At 44.8% G+C, this 22479-nt stretch overlaps 1 protein-coding gene across 6 annotated transcripts in view; it reads right to left on the bottom strand.

Annotated features, from left to right (window-relative positions):
* scube1 (signal peptide, CUB domain, EGF-like 1) overlaps positions 1 to 22479 on the bottom strand; it is a 147579-nt gene that overhangs the window by 83382 nt on the left and 41718 nt on the right. For all 6 annotated transcript variants that reach the window (XM_031898495.1, XM_031898496.1, XM_031898498.1 and 3 more), the window contains exon 4: positions 18948 to 19082. In XM_031898495.1, the coding sequence (XP_031754355.1) occupies positions 18948 to 19082 (135 nt within the window). The remainder of the gene's footprint in view (positions 1 to 18947; positions 19083 to 22479) is intronic.

The following is a 22479-nucleotide window of genomic DNA, read 5'->3' as shown; positions in this document are numbered from 1 at the left end:
ACAGTACCTGTACTGGATCCCAACTAAGATATAATTACCCCTTAATAAAACGTATTTCTCAGCGTCGGAGGAAGAAACAGGAGCCAACGATTTGGTCCAAACACAGAAAAGTGAAAAACAACTCTGAGTTATTTATACCCCAAAAAAAAGAAACAAATGGAAAATAAATACGGAAAATGCTAAAATCAGCAGCACAATCTCCCAGAAATACCTTCCACCTTAGAGCGAGGTGGTTTATTTGAAATGTAAGCGCATAATTCAAGTTAGACGGGGAGATCCTGGCACAAACATTCTATCCTAATAACACCCAAAGGGGAGGCTGTTTAAAGGGATGTCCTTCTTCCACCAAGGGCCTTAACCTTTTAGTATGTTATAGAATGGCCTATTCTAAGCAACTTTGCAATTGGTCTACATTATTTATTTAAGTTCTTTAATTATTTGCCTTCATCTTCTGCCCCTTTCCAATTTTCAAATGGGGGTCACTGACCCCGGCAGCCAAACCCTATTGCTCTGTGAGGCTCCAGTTTTATTGTTATTGTTACTTTTTATTCCTTATCTTTCTATTCAGCCCCTCCCCTATTCATATTCCTGTCTCTGCCTGGTTGCTAAGGTAACTTGGACCCTAGCAACCAAACCCTATTGCTCTGTGAGGCTTCAGTTTTATTGTTACTGTTACTTTTTATTCCTTATCTTTCTATTCAGCCCCTCTCCTATTCATATACCAGTCTTTCATTCAAACCACTCCCTGGTTGCTAAGGTAATTTGAGCCCTAGCAACAGCATAACTGACCCCGGCAGCCAAAACCTATTGCCCCTGTAAGGCTCCAGTTTTATTGTTATTGTTACTTTTTATTCCTTATCTTTCTATTCAGCCCCTCTCCTATTCATATATTAGTCTCTCATTGAAACCACACCCTGGTTGCTAAGGTAACTTGGACCCTAGCAACCCTATCAGCAACTTTTTGTATCGCCCAATTTTTGCCACAGTTCAATGCAGAGTTGGACTGGGGGGTGCAGGGCCCACTGGGGCTACTGCCCAAGGGGCCCTGCACCCCCCAAGATGCCCCCCGCTGGCCGCATCACCCACATCCCCTGTAGGGGCCCCGCCACACCCCCCTAACCCCCTGCAGGGGCCCCCACCATCTGCCCAACGTCCTACCCTGGGTTCGCGTAAGTGCAATGGATCAGGGGAGGGACATCAGCGGCCAGGGGAAGTGGCAACAGGGATCAGGTCTGGGCTACTGGTTTTTTCCCGGTTTCCCGGTGGCCCAGTCCGACCCAGGACTTACCTAACCTGGATGTAGGTGACTCTGTTCTCTAAATCAGAGAGCTGCTACTAATGTGCAAATAACACTCGGCCCATAAAAGCCACAGGGCGACATTAGTCATCCAAGGTGATGTTAGAGCCCCTGTGTGTTCCAGTAAGGAGTGGGCGGAGCCTGTGGCTAGCCAGCGCAAGTGAAGGATAGAAAACAGTGCGTCAGTGGATAAATCTGTCAGAACACAAGCCCCTGGGATGTTTTGATGCCCTGGAAGGTCATTACTGTGGCCACTGGGTGAGTAAATGTGCTTATAGGGGTGGTTCACCTTGAGTTAACTTTTAGTATGATATAGAGAGTCATATTCCGAGACAATTTGCAATTGGTCTTCATTTTTTATTATTTGTCGTTTTTTAGTTATTTCATTTTCACTTCAGCAGCTCTCCAGTTTGGAGTTTCAGCAGCTATGTGGTTGCTAGGGTCCAAGTTACCTTAGTAACCAGGGAGTGGTTTGAGAGAGTGACAGGTATATGAATAGGGGAGGGGCGCACTATGGGGTACTCTGGCATACTATGGGGCACTATGGGGTACTCTGGTGCACTATGGGGTACTATGGGGAACTATGGCAAACTATGGCGCACTATGGAGCACTATGGGGCACTATGGGGAACTATGGGGAACTATGGGGCACTATGGGGAACTATGGGGAACTATGGAGCACTATGGGGCACTATGGGGAACTATGGGGAACTATGGAGCACTATGGGGCACTATGGGGAACTATGGGGAACTATGGAGCACTATGGGGCACTATGGGGAACTATGGGGAACTATGGCGCACTATGGAGCACTATGGGGAACTATGGGGAACTATGGGGAACTATGGAGCACTATGGGGCACTATGGGGAACTATGGAGCACTATGGGGCACTATGGGGAACTATGGGGAACTATGGCGCACTATGGAGCACTATGGGGCACTATGGGGTACTATGGCAAACTATGGCGCACTATGGAGCACTATGGGGCACTATGGGGTACTATGGGGAACTATGGCAAACTATGGCGCACTATGGAGCACTATGGGGCACTATGGGGTACTCTGACGCACTATGGGGTACTCTGGCACACTATGGGGCACTATGGGGTACTCTGACGCACTATGGGGTACTCTGGCACACTATGGGGCACTATGGGGTACTCTGGCACACTATGGGGCACTATGGCGCACTATGGGGTACTATGGCGCACTATGGGGTACTCTGGCGCACTATGGGGCACTATGGCAAATTATGGGGCACTATGGCGCACTATGGGGCACTATGGGGAACTATGGCAAACTATGGGGCACTATGGCGCACTATGGGGAACTATGGCAAATTATGGGGCACTATGGCGCACTATGGGGCACTATGGGGAACTATGGCAAACTATGGGGCACTATGGCGCACTATGGGGCACTATGGGGAACTATGGCAAACTATGGGGCACTATGGCGCACTATGGGGCACTATACGTGATACTCCCAGGGAATGCTGAATAGCTATAGGGGTTTTGATTGGCCCCACTTTGCTTCCTATTGGTCGCTCTCTAGGAGCCCCCCGGCCGTACCCCCCGCACAGCTATTTGTAGCTAAGCAGAGCCTTTAACCATTTGGCAGAGGGCAAAAATGTGAATAATTATGTTGTTTATCATTTCGAAATAAAGCCCTTTCCCCAGTCGGTTCCACGGATGCCGTTGCTATGAGTCGCAGGTACATAGAGATCTGGGCATTTCCTGCTTACGGACCTTCCTATTAACCACGTGTACGTTGTGGGTTTATGAGTGAAGCCTTTAAAGTGTGACTCAAAGGAAGGAGCAAAACAGCCCATAATATCCCCCCTGTCCCATAACCAACAGTCATTACACAGTCATTCCAATAGGCATTCATCATTTCCAATGGGTTTAAAGTTATATATGGGTGTTAAAGGGCTAGTTGACCTTTAAATACACTTCTAGTATGATGTAGGAATTGGTATTCTAAGATAAGTTGCAATTGGTCTTCATTATTTATGGTATTTCAGTTGTTTAGCTTTTTGTTCAGCAGCTCTCCAGTTTGGCATTTAAGCAGCTATGTGGTTGCTAGGATCTTATTTACCTTAGCAACCAGGCAGTGGTTTGGATGAGAGACAGGAATATGAATAGGGGAGGGGCTGGATAGAAAGATAAGGAATAAAAAGTAACAATAACAATAAAACTGGAGCCTCACAGAGCAATAGGGTTTGGCTGCCGGGGTCAGAAAAGGAAGGCAAATAATTCAAAAACTATAAAAAAAAAGACCAACTGCAAAGTTGCTGGGAATAGGACATTCTATACCATACTAATATATATTATATATTAATATAACCTCTTAGTTCTTACTCCTGCAACAAGGTATGTAGGGTCGTCACTCTGACAGTGATGTCAAATGGTGGGGCTATGACGCCACATGGGCGGGGCTATGACATCATCTCAAAGAGTCCTGTCCGGTTTTCCGAACTGGGGAAACCGGGCAGGTGGTTTGGACCCGGACAAAGATGTTGCTGGGAGTTGCTTCCATTCAGTCAGAGGTTGGGCAGTGATGTTGGGGATCAGGCTCACAGTCGGGGTTCCATCCCACAGGGGTTCAGTTGGGTTGCCCCTCCCTTTGCTGCTATAACTGCCCCTGCCCTTCTGGGAAGGTCCCCACTAGATGTTGCTGGGAGTTGCTCCCATTCAGCCATAAGAGCATTAGTGAGGTTGGGCAGTGATGTTGGGGATCAGGCTCACAGTCGGGGTTCCATCCCACAGGGGGTCAGTTGGGTTGCCCCTCCCTTTGCTGCTATAACTGCCCCTGCCCTTCTACTGGGCCCCACAGTAACATCATTGGCCCCAACACTTACACAGTTTATGTAATTTCCATATCAAGCAATGACAGAGCAGGGGCAGGTAGGTGGGAAGGGGTTAAACTTGGGGCAAACCTCACTGACCCCCAATAAACTGACAGTGGAAATCAATGGAAATCATTATATGAAAGGCTTATTATAGAGTCCCATTAGCTGTTTGTATTGCGCGCACAAGGGGCGGGGCCAGAATGTCGGTACTACGCGCTTGTGACGTTGGCTCCGCATACGAATATAACTCTCGTCAATATGAATTTATTCCGTTGCTCCTGTACTGAGAAGTGGCCATAAGTGACAAGCCAAAGGCCAGTGACCCCATTACAGCCTCAGTCGGTTGCTTGACGTATATATCAATCAGGCAATGTGTGCGTCAGTTGTCAGAATCCCTCCGTTCACGCCTGATTGGTTTATATGATCCACGGGATAACGAGACTGCCGTGTATTTATACATATGGGTAGGAGGTGCCATAGTGTTTCCCTTAGACAGTACAGTATGGGGGTACAGCTTATTGTGTGCCCAGAACATTCCTTCTCTGTATATTTGTATTTATACATATGGGTAGGGGGTGCCATAGTGTTTCCCTTAGACAGTACAGTATGGGGGTACAGCTTATTGTGTGCCCAGAACATTCCCTCTCTGTATATTTGTATTTATACATATGGGTAGGGGGTGCCATAGTGTTTCCCTTAGACAGTACAGTATGGGGGTACAGCTTATTGTGTGCCCAGAACATTCCCTCTCTGTATATTTGTATTTATACATATGGGTAGGGGGTGCCATAGTGTTTCCCTTAGACAGTACAGTATGGGGGTACAGCTTATTGTGTGCCCAGAACATTCCCTCTCTGTATATTTGTATTTATACATATGGGTAGGGGGTGCCATAGTGTTTCCCTTAGACAGTACAGTATGGGGGTACAGCTTATTGTGTGCCCAGAGCATTCCTTCTCTGTATATTTGTATTTATACATATGGGTAGGGGGTGCCATAGTGTTTCCCTTAGACAGTACAGTATGGGGGTACAGCTTATTGTGTGCCCAGAACATTCCTTCTCTGTATATTTGTATTTATACATATGGGTAGGAGGTGCCATAGTGTTTCCCTTAGACAGTACAGTATGGGGGTACAGCTTATTGTGTGCCCAGAACATTCCCTCTCTGTATATTTGTATTTATACATATGGGTAGGAGGTGCCATAGTGTTTCCCTTAGACAGTACAGTATGGGGGTACAGCTTATTGTGTGCCCAGAACATTCCTTCTCTGTATATTTGTATTTATACATATGGGTAGGAGGTGCCATAGTGTTTCCCTTAGACAGTACAGTATGGGGGTACAGCTTATTGTGTGCCCAGAACATTCCCTCTCTGTATATTTGTATTTATACATATGGGTAGGAGGTGCCATAGTGTTTCCCTTAGACAGTACAGTATGGGGGTACAGCTTATTGTGTGCCCAGAACATTCCTTCTCTGTATATTTGTATTTATACATATGGGTAGGGGGTGCCATAGTGTTTCCCTTAGACAGTACAGTATGGGGGTACAGCTTATTGTGTGCCCAGAACATTCCTTCTCTGTATATTTGTATTTATACATATGGGTAGGAGGTGCCATAGTGTTTCCCTTAGACAGTACAGTATGGGGGTACAGCTTATTGTGTGCCCAGAACATTCCCTCTCTGTATATTTGTATTTATACATATGGGTAGGGGGTGCCATAGTGTTTCCCTTAGACAGTACAGTATGGGGGTACAGCTTATTGTGTGCCCAGAACATTCCTTCTCTGTATATTTGTATTTATACATATGGGTAGGGGGTGCCATAGTGTTTCCCTTAGACAGTACAGTATGGGGGTACAGCTTATTGTGTGCCCAGAACATTCCGTCTCTGTATATTTGTATTTATACATATGGGTAGGAGGTGCCATAGTGTTTCCCTTAGACAGTACAGTATGGGGGTACAGCTTATTGTGTGCCCAGAACATTCCCTCTCTGTATATTTGTATTTATACATATGGGTAGGGGGTGCCATAGTGTTTCCCTTAGACAGTACAGTATGGGGGTACAGCTTATTGTGTGCCCAGAACATTCCGTCTCTGTATATTTGTATTTATACATATGGGTAGGAGGTGCCATAGTGTTTCCCTTAGACAGTACAGTATGGGGGTACAGCTTATTGTGTGCCCAGAACATTCCCTCTCTGTATATTTGTATTTATACATATGGGTAGGGGGTGCCATAGTGTTTCCCTTAGACAGTACAGTATGGGGGTACAGCTTATTGTGTGCCCAGAACATTCCTTCTCTGTATATTTGTATTTATACATATGGGTAGGAGGTGCCATAGTGTTTCCCTTAGACAGTACAGTATGGGGGTACAGCTTATTGTGTGCCCAGAACATTCCCTCTCTGTATATTTATATTTATACATATGGGCGGGAGGTGCCAGAATTGCGGCGGTTTCGCTCCCGTGACAGCGCGTCGGTACGAGGAGCTCGCGATCAAAGCTTCAGGGAAGTGGAATGAAACAATTACCAGGCTGAATAGAAACCGCAGCGCGGCTGTAAAACGTGCCATTAAAGTCTGAGGGGGGGGGGGGTTACTCCAGTTCCAGAAGGCAGGAATCCATCAGAAATATTTATTTTAGAAGTAGAAGGTTAAGCAAATAAAGGCAGGTTATAGCGCTGATAGGGCTTTAAAACCCGACCGCTGCGCTCAGATTTGGACGGTATGAGACAGATTCTGGGGAATTCATGCGAGGCCGGGGCCAGATTTCTGCCACGACTAATCCCACCGGCACATTTGCTTCATATAAGGATTTACGGGACCCTTTAAGCCCTGCCTGTCCCTATGAAAGGCTGCTAGCTGGGCCAGACCATTATATATAGCCTAATGGGCTGCATACAGGAGCTATACGAGGGGTAGTTCCCCTTTAAAATTATGTTTTAGTATAAAGTAGAGAGTGATATTCTGAGACAACTTGCAGTTGGTCTTCATTTTTTATTGTTTGTAGTTTTGGAAAATTTAGCTTTAAATGTAGCAGCTGGAATTTCAGCAGCGATCTAGTTGCTAGGGTCTAGACTACCCTAGTAACCAGGGCCTTGATTTGATCGAGGGACTATGAATAGAAGGAGGGGCTGAATAGAAAGATAAGGAATAAAAAGTAACAATAACAATAAAACTGGAGCCTCACAGAGCAATAGGGTTTGGCTGCCGGGGTCAGTGACCCCCAATTGAAAGCTGCAAATAGGCAGAATAATGAAGACCAATTGAAAAGTTGCTTAGAACAGCCTAACTGTCTATTAAGTCTATTAACTATTAAGTTTTAGTATATTATAGAATGGCTAGTTCAAAACAACTTTTCGATTGGTCTTCGTTATTTATTTTTTATAGTTTGTGACGTATTTGCCTTCCTTTACGGCTTTATAATGGGGGTCACTGACCCTGGCAGCCAAACCCTATTGCTCTGTGAGGCTCCAGTTTTATTGTTATTGTTACTTTTTATTCCTTATCTTTCTATTCAGCCCCTCCCCTATTCATATACCTGTCTTTCATCTAAACCACTGCCTGGTTGCTAAGGTAACTTGGACTCTAGCAACCAAAAACCTATTGCTCTGTGAGGCTCCAGTTTTATTGTTACTTTTTATTCCTTATCTTTCTATTCAGCCCCTCTCCTACTCATATACCTGTCTCTCATTCAAACCACTTCCTGGTTGCTAAGGTACTTTCAAACCTAGCAACCAGGTCACTGCTGACATCCGAGAGCTGCTGAACAAAAAGTGAAATAACTAAAAAACGATGAATAATAAAATTTATTTGTTACAGTTTTTGGATTATTTGCCTTCTTCTTCCAATGGGGGTCGCTGACCCCGGCAGCAAAACCCTATTGCTCTGTGAGGCTCCAGTTTTATTGTTACTTTTTATTCCTTATCTTTCTATTCAGCCCCTCACCTATTCATATACCCGTCTCTCATTCACACCACTCCCTGGTTGCTAAGGTAATTTGAGCCCTAGCAACAGGATAACTGACCCCAGCAGCCAAAACCTATTGCTCTGTGAGGCCCCAGTTTTATTGTTATTGTTACTTTTTATTCCTTATCTTTCTATTCAGCCCCTCCCCTATTCATATTCCTGTCTCTCATTCAAACCACTTCCTGGTTGCTAAGGTACTTTCAAACCTAGCAACCAGGTCACTGCTGACATCCCAGAGCTGCTGAACAAAAAGTGAAATAACTAAAAAACGATGAATAACAAAATTTATTTGTTACCCCGGCAGCCAAACCCTATTGCTCTGTGAGGCTCCAGTTTTATTGTTATTGTTACTTTTTATTCCTTATCTTTCTATTCAGCCCCTCTCCTATTCATATACCTGTCTCTCATTCACACCACTCCCTGGTTCCTAAGGTAATTTGAGCCCTAGCAACAGGATAACTGTTGTTACATTTTATTCCTTATCTTTCTATTCAGCCCCTCCCCTATTCATATACCCGTCTCTCATTCACACCACTCCCTGGTTGCTAAGGTAATTTGAGCCCTAGCAACAGGATAACTGACCCCAGCAGCCAAAACCTATTGCTCTGTGAGGCTCCAGTTTTATTGTTATTGTTACATTTTATTCCTTATCTTTCTATTCAGCCCCTCCCCTATTCATATACCCGTCTCTCATTCAAACCACTTCCTGGTTGCTAAGGTACTTTCAAACCTAGCAACCCAGAGCTGCTGAACAAAAAGTGAAATAACTAAAAAACGACGAATAATAAAAAATGAAGACCAATTGCAAATTGTCTCAGAATATGACTCTCTACATCATACCAACCCCTGTAAGTGGTGTTTGGGTGAAGTTCCCCTTTAATGTTGGGCGCTAGGAGTACGCCATCTTGCCCAGATGCCCCAGGTCTTATCCGGCTCCTCCGCGGAGTTGAACAAACCCAGAGCCCTTCCCGTGGGATTTCTATCTCTCACTCGCCCTCGCCGCTCCGTTGCCTCGGAGGCTCCCGGCCCATGTGTGTTTACGAATATCGCGAACGCCGCATTTTTTGCCGATGATACAATAAACAGAAAAATCTTTATAGTGGAGGCAGATTTCCTGTTTTATGAGAGAGGGACATTTGGGTTTATACTAGGGCCACGGCCAAATGTATCTGAAAGTAAACATCGGCCGCTCTCGGAAAAAAAAAGAAGAAATAGAAAAAATAAGGGAAAGTAAAACCTCCGTCCGGTTGAATAAATTCAGGGTGATTGGTGTCGCAGAGTGACATTCGCTTGAGGAATTCGCTTTACTGCGGTTTTGGTTCAGCTGTTGGGAAATGTTCCCTTGTTGCTGTAAAGTCAATTCCAATTTGTCGATACGATAAAGATAGAAAAGAAACGAGAAGCTTTTGCGTGGGGCTCACAGCGCAGCCTGGGCCCGGCGGGGTAAAGCGGGAAATACACGTTACCCTGAACGTTCAGAATTATATAATTACCCCTTATTGGGGCAGAACAGCCCTATTGGGTTTATTTAATGGTTAAATGATTCCCTTTTCTCTGTAATAATAAAACAGTACCTGTACTTGATCCCAACTAAGATATAATTACCCCTTATTGGGGGCAGAACAGCCCTATTGGGTTTATTTAATGGTTAAATGATTCCCTTTTCCCTGTAATAATAAAACAGTACCTGTACTTGATCCCAACTAAGATATAATTACCCCTTATTGGGGGCAGAACAGCCCTATTGGGTTTATTTAATGGTTAAATGATTCCCTTTTCTCTGTAATAATAAAACAGTACCTGTACTTGATCCCAACTAAGATATAATTACCCCTTATTGGGGCAGAACAGCCCTATTGGGTTTATTTAATGGTTAAATGATTCCCTTTTCTCTGTAATAATAAAACAGTACCTGTACTTGATCCCAACTAAGATATAATTACCCCTTATTGGGGCAGAACAGCCCTATTGGGTTTATTTCATGGTTAAATGATTCCCTTTTCTCTGTAATAATAAAACAGTACCTGTACTTGATCCCAACTAAGATATAATTACCCCTTATTGGGGCAGAAGAGCCCTATTGGGTTTATTTAATGGTTAAATGATTCCCTTTTCTCTGTAATAATAAAACAGTACCTGTACTTGATCCCAACTAAGATATAATTACCCCTTATTGGGGCAGAACAGCCCTATTGGGTTTATTTAATGGTTAAATGATTCCCTTTTCTCTGTAATAATAAAACAGTACCTGTACTTGATCCCAACTAAGATATAATTACCCCTTATTGGGGGCAGAACAGCCCTATTGGGTTTATTTAATGGTTAAATGATTCCCTTTTCTCTGTAATAATAAAACAGTACCTGTACTTGATCCCAACTAAGATATAATTACCCCTTATTGGGGGCAGAACAGCCCTATTGGGTTTATTTAATGGTTAAATGATTCCCTTTTCTCTGTAATAATAAAACAGTACCTGTACTTGATCCCAACTAAGATATAATTACCCCTTATTGGGGCAGAACAGCCCTATTGTGTTTAATTACTGTTTAAATAATTTTTTTAGCAGACAATGTAGAAGATCTGAATTACAGAAAGATCCCTAATCCGGAAAACGCCAGGTCCCAAGAATTCTGGATAACAGGTCCCATACCTGTACCTGTGATATCTGGGGAGAGGGGTGGGTTCCCAATAAAGGGGGCTGCATTGGAGGAGGAGCCAATCCATTACAAGGGAGGGGCCTGAGAGAACCTGTGCTTACCTGGTACAGGTGTAGTTGTACCTATTCATTATAAGGGCCCAAGTATTTTCTTATGAAAACACTACGCTCCTCCTTCATCCCTGCTCCCCAAGGACGGAGGGGGAGTGAACACTGGGCCCCTCCCAAGATCCTTTGGGATTCCCCTGTACTAAGCCCAATTCAGCAGGAACAGTCCCCTAAGTTTGCCCATAGCCTGTACAGAGAGATACCATAAAACTATGGCCCATAGGGATTCCCCTGTACTAAGCACAATTCAGCAGGAACAGCCCCCTAAGTTTGCCCATAGCCTGTACAGAGAGATACCATAAAACTATGGCACATAGGGATTCCCCTGTACTAAGCACAATTCAGCAGGAACAGCCCCCTAAGTTTGCCCATAGCCTGTACAGAGAGATACCATGAAACTATGGCACATAGGGATTCCCTGTACTAAGCACAATTCAGCAGGAACAGCCCCCTAAGTTTGCCCATAGCCTGTACAGAGAGATACCATAAAGCTATGGCACATAGGGATTCCCCTGTACTAAGCACAATTCAGCAGGAACAGCTCCCTAAGTTTGCCCATAGCCTGTACAGAGAGATACCATAAAGCTATGGCACATAGGGATTCCCCTGTACTAAGCACAATTCAGCAGGAACAGCCCCCTAAGTTTGCCCATAGCCTGTACAGAGAGATACCATAAACCTATGGCACATAGGGATTCCCCTGTACTAAGCACAATTCAGCAGGAACAGCCCCCTAAGTTTGCCCATAGCCTGTACAGAGAGATACCATAAAACTATGGCACATAGGGATTCCCCTGTACTAAGCACAATTCAGCAGGAAGAGCCCCCTAAGTTTGCTCATAGCCTGTACAGAGAGATACCATAAAACTATGGCACATAGGGATTCCCCTGTACTAAGCACAATTCAGCAGGAACAGCTCCCTAAGTTTGCCCATAGCCTGTACAGAGAGATACCATAAAGCTATGGCACATAGGGATTCCCCTGTACTAAGCACAATTCAGCAGGAACAGCCCCCTAAGTTTGCCCATAGCCTGTACAGAGAGATACCATAAACCTATGGCACATAGGGATTCCCCTGTACTAAGCACAATTCAGCAGGAACAGCCCCCTAAGTTTGCCCATAGCCTGTACAGAGAGATACCATAAACTATGGCACATAGGGATTCCCCTGTACTAAGCACAATTCAGCAGGAACAGCCCCCTAAGTTTGCTCATAGCCTGTACAGAGAGATACCATAAAACTATGGCCACATAGGGATTCCCCTGTACTAAGCACAATTCAGCAGGAACAGCCCCCTAAGTTTGCTTATAGCCTGTACAGAGAGATACCATAAACCTATGGCACATAGGGATTCCCCTGTACTAAGCACAATTCAGCAGGAACAGCCCCCTAAGTTTGCTCATAGCCTGTACAGAGAGATACCATAAACCTATGGCACATAGGGATTCCCCTGTACTAAGCACAATTCAGCAGGAACAGCCCCCTAAGTTTGCTCATAGCCTGTACAGAGAGATACCATAAAACTATGGCACATAGGGATTCCTCTGTACTAAGCACAATTCAGCAGGAACAGCCCCCTAAGTTTGCTCATAGCCTGTACAGAGAGATACCATAAAACTATGGCACATAGGGATTCCTCTGTACTAAGCACAATTCAGCAGGAACAGCCCCCTAAGTTTGCTCATAGCCTGTACAGAGAGATACCATAAAACTATGGCACATAGGGATTCCCCTGTACTAAGCACAATTCAGCAGGAACAGCCCCCTAAGTTTGCCCATAGCCTGTACAGAGAGATACCATAAAACTATGGCACATAGGGATTCCCCTGTACTAAGCACAATTCAGCAGGAACTGCGGAGAGTCGGGCTGGGGTTCGGTTGCTAGCTCCTTGGCTAGTTTACTCGGCACAATCTGTATAAAGAGAAATCTTTGGGAGACACTTTGTTGCCAAATGGCATTTACTTTGTTTAGAGCAACTAAATTACTGCACTTTCTCCAAAGAGAAAAGAGGATTTCCAAATATCCATTTGATTTTCCAATTGGCAACTCAGATCAAGGCAGTTCTTTCCCTTCACATCGACATTCTGACCCAGAACCGGAGCCGCCAACAAGGTCTGCGCCCAATTACCAACTGGGCATGTAACAATTTTCAATTGGTCTTCATTTTTTATTATTTGTAGTTTTTTAATTATTTCAGTTTTTGTTCCAGATTTCCGGCAGCTATTTGGTTGCTAGGATCCAAATTACCTTAGTAACCAGGGTGTGGTTTGAATGAAAGACTGGTATATAAATAGGAGAGAGGCTGAATAGAAAGATAAGGAATAAAAAGTAACAATAACAATAAAACTGGAGCCTCACAGAGCAATAGGTTTTTGGTTGCTAGGGTCCAAGTTACCCTAGCAACCAGGGAGTGGTTTGGATGAGAGACAGGAATATGAATAGGGGAGGGGCTGAATCGAAAGATAAGGAATAAAAAGTAACAATAACAATAAAACTGGAGCCTCACAGAGCAATAGGTTTTTGGTTGCTAGGGTCCAAGTTACCTTAGTAACCAGGGAGTGGTGTGAATGAGAGACTGGTATATGAATAGGGGAGGGGCTGAATAGAAAGATAAGGAATAAAAAGTAACAATAACAATAAAACTGGAGCCTCACAGAGCAATAGGGTTTGGCTGCCGGGGTCAGTGACCCCCATTTGAAAGCTGCAAAGAGTCAGAAGAAGACGGCAAATAGTTTAAAAACTATAAATAATGAAGACCAACTGCAAAGTTGCTAGGAATAGGACATTCTATACAGTAATACTGTACCGCCCATAACCCTGTCACTTTCTTTCCACCCCAAAAGGACATTTTGGAAACTTTCAGAGGGGCTAATTGCTAATTACTTCCAGATCCCTTCATCTTTCATTTGAAGCCTTTGTTGCCCCTCACAGCTGAGTGCCCCCCCCCATTTTGGTTCAACCCCCCCCCCCGAGTGAATTGTATTCGAATCCTTTCACCAATAGAGGCCAATAAGTAATTGGGCCGGGGGGCGCCCCAGGATACGTAACGCCTAATTAGCCAATAATGACACTTTGGCCGAGTCATTAGCCGTGCGGGGCCACAAAGAGACCATTCTGCTAATGAGGCTTCTCCGTGTACACAGCGAGCCCCCCGGCCCATTCAATGCGCAAACCCCACAACAGCCGTTCCGCTCCGTGGCCAAATACCCTGCGCCCCGCCGAGTTTTATACACAAAGTTCCGCCAAAAAAAATCAAACCTACCAATGGGGCTTAGAAGGGAAACAAATGAGACTACAGAAGTTGGCCGGCTGAAGCCCAGACTGGGCTAGGGACTGGGCTAGGGAATGGGCTAGGGAATGGGCTAGGGAATGGGCTAGGGACTGGGTTAGGGAATGGGCTAGGGACTGGGCTAGGGACTGGGCTAGGGATTGGGCTAGGGAATGGGCTAGGGAATGGGCTAGGGAATGGGCTAGGGAATGGGCTAGGGAAGGGGGGACTGGGCTAGGGACTGGGCTAGGGAATGGGCTAGGGAATGCGCTAGGGACTGGGTTAGGGAATGGGCTAGGGACTGGGCTAGGGAATGGGCTAGGGAATGCGCTAGGGACTGGGTTAGGGACTGGGCTAGGGACTGGGCTAGGGACTGCGCTAGGGACTGGGCTAGGGAATGGGCTAGGGACTGGGCTAGGGACTGGGCTAGGGAATGGGCTAGGGAATGGGCTAGGGAATGGGCTAGGGACTGGGCTAGGGACTGGGCTAGGGAATGGGCTAGGGAATAGGCTAGGGAATGGGCTAGGGACTGGGCTAGGGACTGGGCTAGGGAATGGGCTAGGGAATGGGCTAGGGAATGGGCTAGGGAATGGGCTAGGGAATGGGCTAGGGGATGCGCACAATAAGGGGTAATTATATCTTAGTTGGGATCAAGTACAGGTACTGTTTTATTATTACAGAGAAAAGGGAATCATTTAACCATTAAATAAACCCAATAGGGCTGTTCTGCCCCAATAAGGGGTAATTATATCTTAGTTGGGATCAAGTACAGGTACTGTTTTATTATTACAGAGAAAAGGGAATCATTTAACCATGAAATAAACCCAATAGGGCTGTTCTGCCCCAATAAGGGGTAATTATATCTTAGTTGGGATCAAGTACAGGTACTGTTTATTATTACAGAGAAAAGGGAATCATTTAACCATTAAATAAACCAATAGGGCTGTTCTGCCCCAATAAGGGGTAATTATATCTTAGTTGGGATCAAGTACAGGTACTGTTTATTATTACAGAGAAAAGGGAATCATTTAACCATTAAATAAACCCAATAGGGCTGTTCTGCCCCAATAAGGGGTAATTATATCTTAGTTGGGATCAAGTACAGGTACTGTTTTATTATTACAGAGAAAAGGGAATCATTTAACCATTAAATAAACCCAATAGGGCTGTTCTGCCCCCAATAAGGGGTAATTATATCTTAGTTTGGCACAGTACAAGGTTCTGATAATGGAGTCTATGGGAGACGGCCTTCCCGTAATTTAGAACTTTCTGGATAACAGCTTTCCGGATAATGGATCCCATACCTGTATTATTTTCATACGAGGAAGGAAAGGGCAAGGCTGCAGCGATCTTGGAATGACCCCATAAACCCCCCCAATTAGCGCTAATCTAGTTACTCCCAATGAGAAGCCAAAGCCACAATTACCATGTGTATTCAATTTCCGTAATCGAGTTTTGCGGCTTTGCTCTGTACAACGAGGAAATTGGCTCGACAGCTTTGACAGAAGCCGGAAAGGAGGGGGGGGGGGGGTTGTTATTTCTAAGACGGCGAATCGGTGCCCCCCCCCGCGAGAAAATCCCCCCTTTAGCGCAGGATTTGCACTTTTCCTGTTTGGACCGTACCAAGTTACACGATTCCGCCATTTCCCAATCTCAGGTTTTACCTGTAGCCAAATGGACTTTGCTCAAACGCAGTCGCGGGTTTCATTAATCGTTTTTCCATCGTTTTCTTTTAATTTCCAGGGCTCAGCGTTCAGGAAGCGTTAGAGAATTCGATCCCAATCGCCTATCACGCTGCTCTCCCAAGGTAAATATTGCCGTAAAGGGGGTGGTTAAATTTTAATATGTGAAAAAAACTAAAAAAAAAATACAACTAAAAAATGAAGACCAATTGCAAATTATCTACAGGTGAACAAGTAAACTTTTAGTATGTTATAGAATGCCCTATCCTCAGCAACTTTGCAGTTGGTCATTATTTATTTCCTCTTCTGACTCTTTGCAGCTTTCAAATGGGGGTCACTGACCCCGGCAGCCAAACCCTATTGCTCTGTGAGGCTCCAGTTTTATTGTTACTTTTTATTCCTTATCTTTCTATTCAGCCCCTCCCCTATTCATATACCAGTCTCTCATCCCTGGTTGCTAAGGTAATTTGGACCCTAGAAACAGGATAACTGACCCCGGCAGCCAAACCCTATTGCTCTGTGAGGCTCCAGTTTTATTGTTATTGTTACTTTTTATTCCTTATCTTTCTACACTGGTACTCTCCTGTTCATATTCCCGCTCTTCTGCTTGGTTGGTAGGGTAAATAAGACCCTAGCAACCAGATAGCTGCTGAAATGCCTAACTGGAGAGCTACTGAGCCAAATAACTGAAAACCCATAAAAAATGTAGACGAGTTGCAAATTGCCTCAGATTATCAATGTCTACATCATAGTGAACTACCCCTTTAATGGTGAGCTTCATGAATACCCCCAAAAGGCCCCTGCTGTGGCCCCCACACACCCCCGACACAGGCAGTGGGGCAGGACACAGGAAGGCATTGGGTGAGCGGGACATTGGCAGGCAGGGGCAGAACATGGGAAGGCGTGGGGTGGGCGGGACACGGAAAGGCAGGGGCGGGACAGGAAGGCGTTGGGTGGGCGGGACATTGGCAGGCAGGGGCAGAACATGGGAAGGCATGGGGTGGGTGGAACATGGGCAGTCAGGGGCGGGACACAGGAAGGCATTTAGGTGGGCGGGCACTTGAAGGCGGAGGAAGGACACAGGGAGGTGTGGTGTGGGCGGAACATGGGCAGGCAGGGGCGGGACATGGGAAGGCATTTAGGTGGGCGGGGAACATGAAGGCGGGGGCAGGACACAGGGAGGTGTGGGGTGGGTGGGACATGGGCAGGCAGGGGCGGGACATGGGAAGGCATTTAGGTGGGCGGGGCATGTGAAGGCAGGGCAGGACACAGGAAGGCATGGGGTGGGTGGGACATGGGAAGGCAAGGGTGGAACATGGGAAGGAATTTAGGTGGGCGGGGCATGTGAAGGCAGGGGCAGGACACAGGGTGGTATGGGGTGGGCGGGACATGGGAAGGCATTTAGGTGGGCGGGGCATGTGAAGGCAGGGGCAGGACACAGGGAGGTATGGGGTGGGCGGGACATGGGAAGGCATTTAGGTGGGCGGGGCATGTGAAGGCGGGGGCAGGATACAGGAAGGTATGGGGTGGGTGGGACATGGGCAGTGGGCAGCAAGGATAAAGATTTATTGCACTGAGCAGCTTTAGGCTGGGCCCCTCTGAAGAGTTATGTTATCGCAGGGGGTCCCGGCGCTGACCTGTTTTTTACAATTTGCATACTGGATTCAAAGTTTGTTGCTAGGGTAATTAAATCCTAGCAACCCGGTAATAGCTAGAGTTTAAGGAGAAAAAAAGTAACTATTTAAAAAAATAAATGAAGACCAACTGCCACTTGTCCGGAAATACTGCCGCCTACATTATGCTAAAAACAAATTTACACAACAACATGTTCCAGCAATTCTATGTCCCCCCCCCCCCCCCCCAGTGTTTCCCCTACGTTTCCATATGGAAAAAGTGCGTCCGTGTTCTGCACAAAAACTGACTTATTCCCATTCACTGGGCACCTTGTAACCCCCGGATACTAACCGCAAAGCAGGAAAAAATGTAAATACTCGGCGGAACCTGGGAAATGTATGAATATATCAGCCCCGTGCACTGAGCGGGGAATGAACTCTCTTGAGAACCCTCAGTGACTGCTAATATCCTTATTATTTACAGTAGGGGGTACATTATCCCTTATAATACATGAGTGATACTCAGAGTTCCCTGTATAACTCAGCCTGCAGCCTTGTGCCTTTATATGGGGGGCACAGAACCCCTCAGTGACTGCTAATATCCTTATTATTTACAGTAGGGGGTACATTATCCCTTATAATACATGAGTGATACTCAGAGTTCCCTGTATAACTCAGCCTGCAGCCTTGTGCCTTTATATGGGGGGCACAGAACCCCTCAGTGACTGCTAATATCCTTATCATTTACAGTAGGGGTACATTATCCCTTATAATACATGAGTGATACTCAGAGTTCCCTGTATAACTCAGCCTGCAGCCTTGTGCCTTTATATGGGGGGCACAGAACCCCTCAGTGACTGCTAATATCCTTATTATTTACAGTAGGGGGTACATTATCCCTTATAATACATGAGTGATACTCAGAGTTCCCTGTATAACTCAGCCTGCAGCCTTGTGCCTTTATATGGGGGCACAGAACCCCTCAGTGACTGCTAATATCCTTATCATTTACAGTAGGGGGTACATTATCCCTTATAATACATGAGTGATACTCAGAGTTCCCTGTATAACTCAGCCTGCAGCCTTGTGCCTTTATATGGGGGGCACAGAACCCCTCAGTGACTGCTAATATCCTTATCATTTACAGTAGGGGGTACATTATCCCTTATAATACATGAGTGATACTCAGAGTTCCCTGTATAACTCAGCCTGCAGCCTTGTGCCTTTATATGGGCACAGAACCCCTCAGTGACTGCTTATATCCTTATCATTTACAGTAGGGGGTACATTATCCCTTATAATACATGAGTGATACTCAGAGTTCCCTGTATAACTCAGCCTGCAGCCTTGTGCCTTTATATGGGGGGCACAGAACCCCTCAGTGACTGCCAATATCCTTATCGATGAATATTCTTATATTCTGAGAAGAAGAACACAATGCTGTAAGTAACTTTGTCTTCCCCTTAAATCTCTTCTCAATCTGAACTTACCGTTGGAGCGATGAATACAAGTATGTTGGTTATCGCTGAGGAAAAATCCATCCTTGCACTGACACTCATAGCTGCCCATTGTGTTCACACAGATTTGCTGACACCCCCCATTGTTATCCAAACACTCGTCAACATCTGTAGAAGAAAGAAAACAAAAAAGAATCTTAAAATCCATCCAAACCAGGGTTAGGAACTAAGGGAAACACTATGGCACCCCCTACCCATATGTATAAATACAAATATACAGAGAAGGAATGTTCTGGGCACACAATAAGCTGTACCCCCATACTGTACTGTCTAAGGGAAACACTATGGCACCTCCCTCCCATATGTATAAATACAAATATACAGAGAAGGAATGTTCTGGGCACACAATAAGCTGTACCCCCATACTGTACTGTCTAAGGGAAACACTATGGCACCCCCTACCCATATGTATAAATACAAATATACAGAGAAGGAATGTTCTGGGCACACAATAAGCTGTACCCCCATACTGTACTGTCTAAGGGAAACACTATGGCACCTCCTACCCATATGTATAAATACAAATATACAGAGAAGGAATGTTCTGGGCACACAATAAGCTGTACCCCCATACTGTACTGTCTAAGGGAAACACTATGGCACCCCCTACCCATATGTATAAATACAAATATACAGAGAAGGAATGTTCTGGGCACACAATAAGCTGTACCCCCATACTGTACTGTCTAAGGGAAACACTATGGCACCCCCTACCCATATGTATAAATACAAATATACAGAGAAGGAATGTTCTGGGCACACAATAAGCTGTACCCCATACTGTACTGTCTAAGGGAAACACTATGGCACCCCCTACCCATATGTATAAATACAAATATACAGAGAAGGAATGTTCTGGGCACACAATAAGCTGTACCCCCATACTGTACTGTCTAAGGGAAACACTATGGCACCCCCTACCCATATGTATAAATACAAATATACAGAGAGGGAATGTTCTGGGCACACAATAAGCTGTACCCCATACTGTACTGTCTAAGGGAAACACTATGGCACCCCCTACCCATATGTATAAATACAAATATACAGAGAAGGAATGTTCTGGGCACACAATAAGCTGTACCCCCATACTGTACTATCTAAGGGAAACACTATGGCACCCCCTACCCATATGTATAAATACAAATATACAGAGAAGGAATGTTCTGGGCACACAATAAGCTGTACCCCCATACTGTACTGTCTAAGGGAAACACTATGGCACCCCCTACCCATATGTATAAATACAAATATACAGAGAGGGAATGTTCTGGGCACACAATAAGCTGTACCCCCATACTGTACTGTCTAAGGGAAACACTATGGCACCTCCCTCCCATATGTATAAATACAAATATACAGAGAAGGAATGTTCTGGGCACACAATAAGCTGTACCCCCATACTGTACTGTCTAAGGGAAACACTATGGCACCTCCCTCCCATATGTATAAATACAAATATACAGAGAGGGAATGCTCTGGGCACACAATAAGCTGTACCCCCATACTGTACTGTCTAAGGGAAACACTATGGCACCCCCTACCCATATGTATAAAGGAAGGAAATGAGCCGCACCATTAAATATTCCAGGCCTGACCCACTAGATATTTCTGGGGAAGGTCTGGGAACTCCCCGTGACTATTACACCATCGTATGATAGCGCCGCCATTCTCAGATCCACAAACCTCCCTTGAAAAGTTCAATCTTTCTGCCCAACTTTGGTTCCAAAGAAAACAAACAAAAAAAATGTAGATTTATTGCTTTGGAAAAGGGGGGGAAAAAATAGAACCATTTCTCAGAGTTTTGTCTGCATCCTGCGCTCCTTATGTCTATTAACTTGTTATTAAAGGACAAGTCAACCTAATATACCATTTTTTGCCTAATAAAAGAAAACATAACTGCAGGCAGTCGGACTGAGCCAATGGGACACTGGGAAAAAACATAGAGGGCCCCGGCCCTAGTGTGGCCCCTGCAGACCCAGCCCACTCCTACCGCACCAAATCCTAATTTAGCCATATCCTAAATTAGGATAAGGAAAGATTAAAGGGGTAGGTTCACCTTCAAGTTAAGTATGTTATAGAATGGGCAATTCTAAGCAACTTTTCAATTGGTCTTCGTTATTTATTTTTTACAGTTTTTGAATTATTTGCCTTTCTCTTCTGACTCTTTGCAGCTTTCAAATGGGGGTCACTGACCCCGGCAGCCAAACCCTATTGCTCTGTGAGGCTCCAGTTTTATTGTTATTGTTACTTTTTATTCCTTATCTTTCTGTACTTGATCCCAACTAAGATATAATTACCCCTTATTGGGGCAGAACAGCCCTATTGGGTTTATTTCATGGTTAAATGATTCCCTTTTCTCTGTAATAATAAAACAGTACATGTACTTGATCCCAACTAAGATATAATTACCCCTTATTGGGGGCAGAACAGCCCTATTGGGTTTATTTCATGGTTAAATGATTCCCTTTTCTCTGTAATAATAAAACAGTACCTGTACTTGATCCCAACTAAGATATAATTACCCCTTATTGGGGGCAGAACAGCCCTATTGGGTTTATTTCATGGTTAAATGATTCCCTTTTCTCTGTAATAATAAAACAGTACCTGTACTTGATCCCAACTAAGATATAATTACCCCTTATTGGGGCAGAACAGCCCTATTGGGTTTATTTAATGGTTAAATGATTCCCTTTTCTCTGTAATAATAAAACAGTACCTGTACTTGATCCCAACTAAGATATAATTACCCCTTATTGGGGCAGAACAATCCTATTGGGTTTAATTAATGTTTTATTGATTTTTTAGTAGACTTACGGTATGGAGATCCAAATTACGGAAAGACCCCTTATCCGGAATACCCTTGGTCCCGATCATTCTGCATAACAGGTCTTACACCTGTACCAGCCTCTCATCCAAACCACTCCCTGGTTGCTAAGGTAACTCGGACCCTAGCAACCAAATAGCTGCTGAAACTTCAAACTGCAGAGCCGCTGAACAAAAAGTGAAATAACTAAAAAACTACAAATAATAAAAAATGAAGACCAATTGCAAATTGTCTCAGATTATTACTCTCGACATCGTAATAATCGAATGAATCTTGGACGAATCCTGAACCGAATCATGTGCTTTGTATAAATATATAGGGGGGGGGTTTCCAATCTGTGGGTGAACCTTGCGCACAGTATGGCACCGCCCACTTACGGAAATCCGATTGGCGCAAAGGCGAGAATAAATAATTATGTGTAACTAACGGCTACTGTGTTGTACGTCACTAATTAACTCGTGAAACTCATTAAACGCTATTGACTCGTCAACTCGTGAAAAACATTTAAAAAGCCCCCCCCCCAAATAAAAGCGTTATAATTAGCCCCACCGCGGGGCAAGTTCAATGCGCTGTTTACAGACGCCTATAAAAGTGGCGAACCATTGTTTGAAACAGAGCTGTCTGATCCGGCCGAGAAATTGAAGCGACTCTAATGGATTCATTAGCGCGTCCCTGTAA

Source organism: Xenopus tropicalis, chromosome 3 (assembly GCF_000004195.4).
Source record: "Xenopus tropicalis strain Nigerian chromosome 3, UCB_Xtro_10.0, whole genome shotgun sequence".
Taxonomy (NCBI): Eukaryota; Metazoa; Chordata; class Amphibia; order Anura; family Pipidae; genus Xenopus; species Xenopus tropicalis.
Note: the sequence above shows the minus strand (reverse complement) of the source record. Positions and strands in the feature narration are given on the sequence as shown.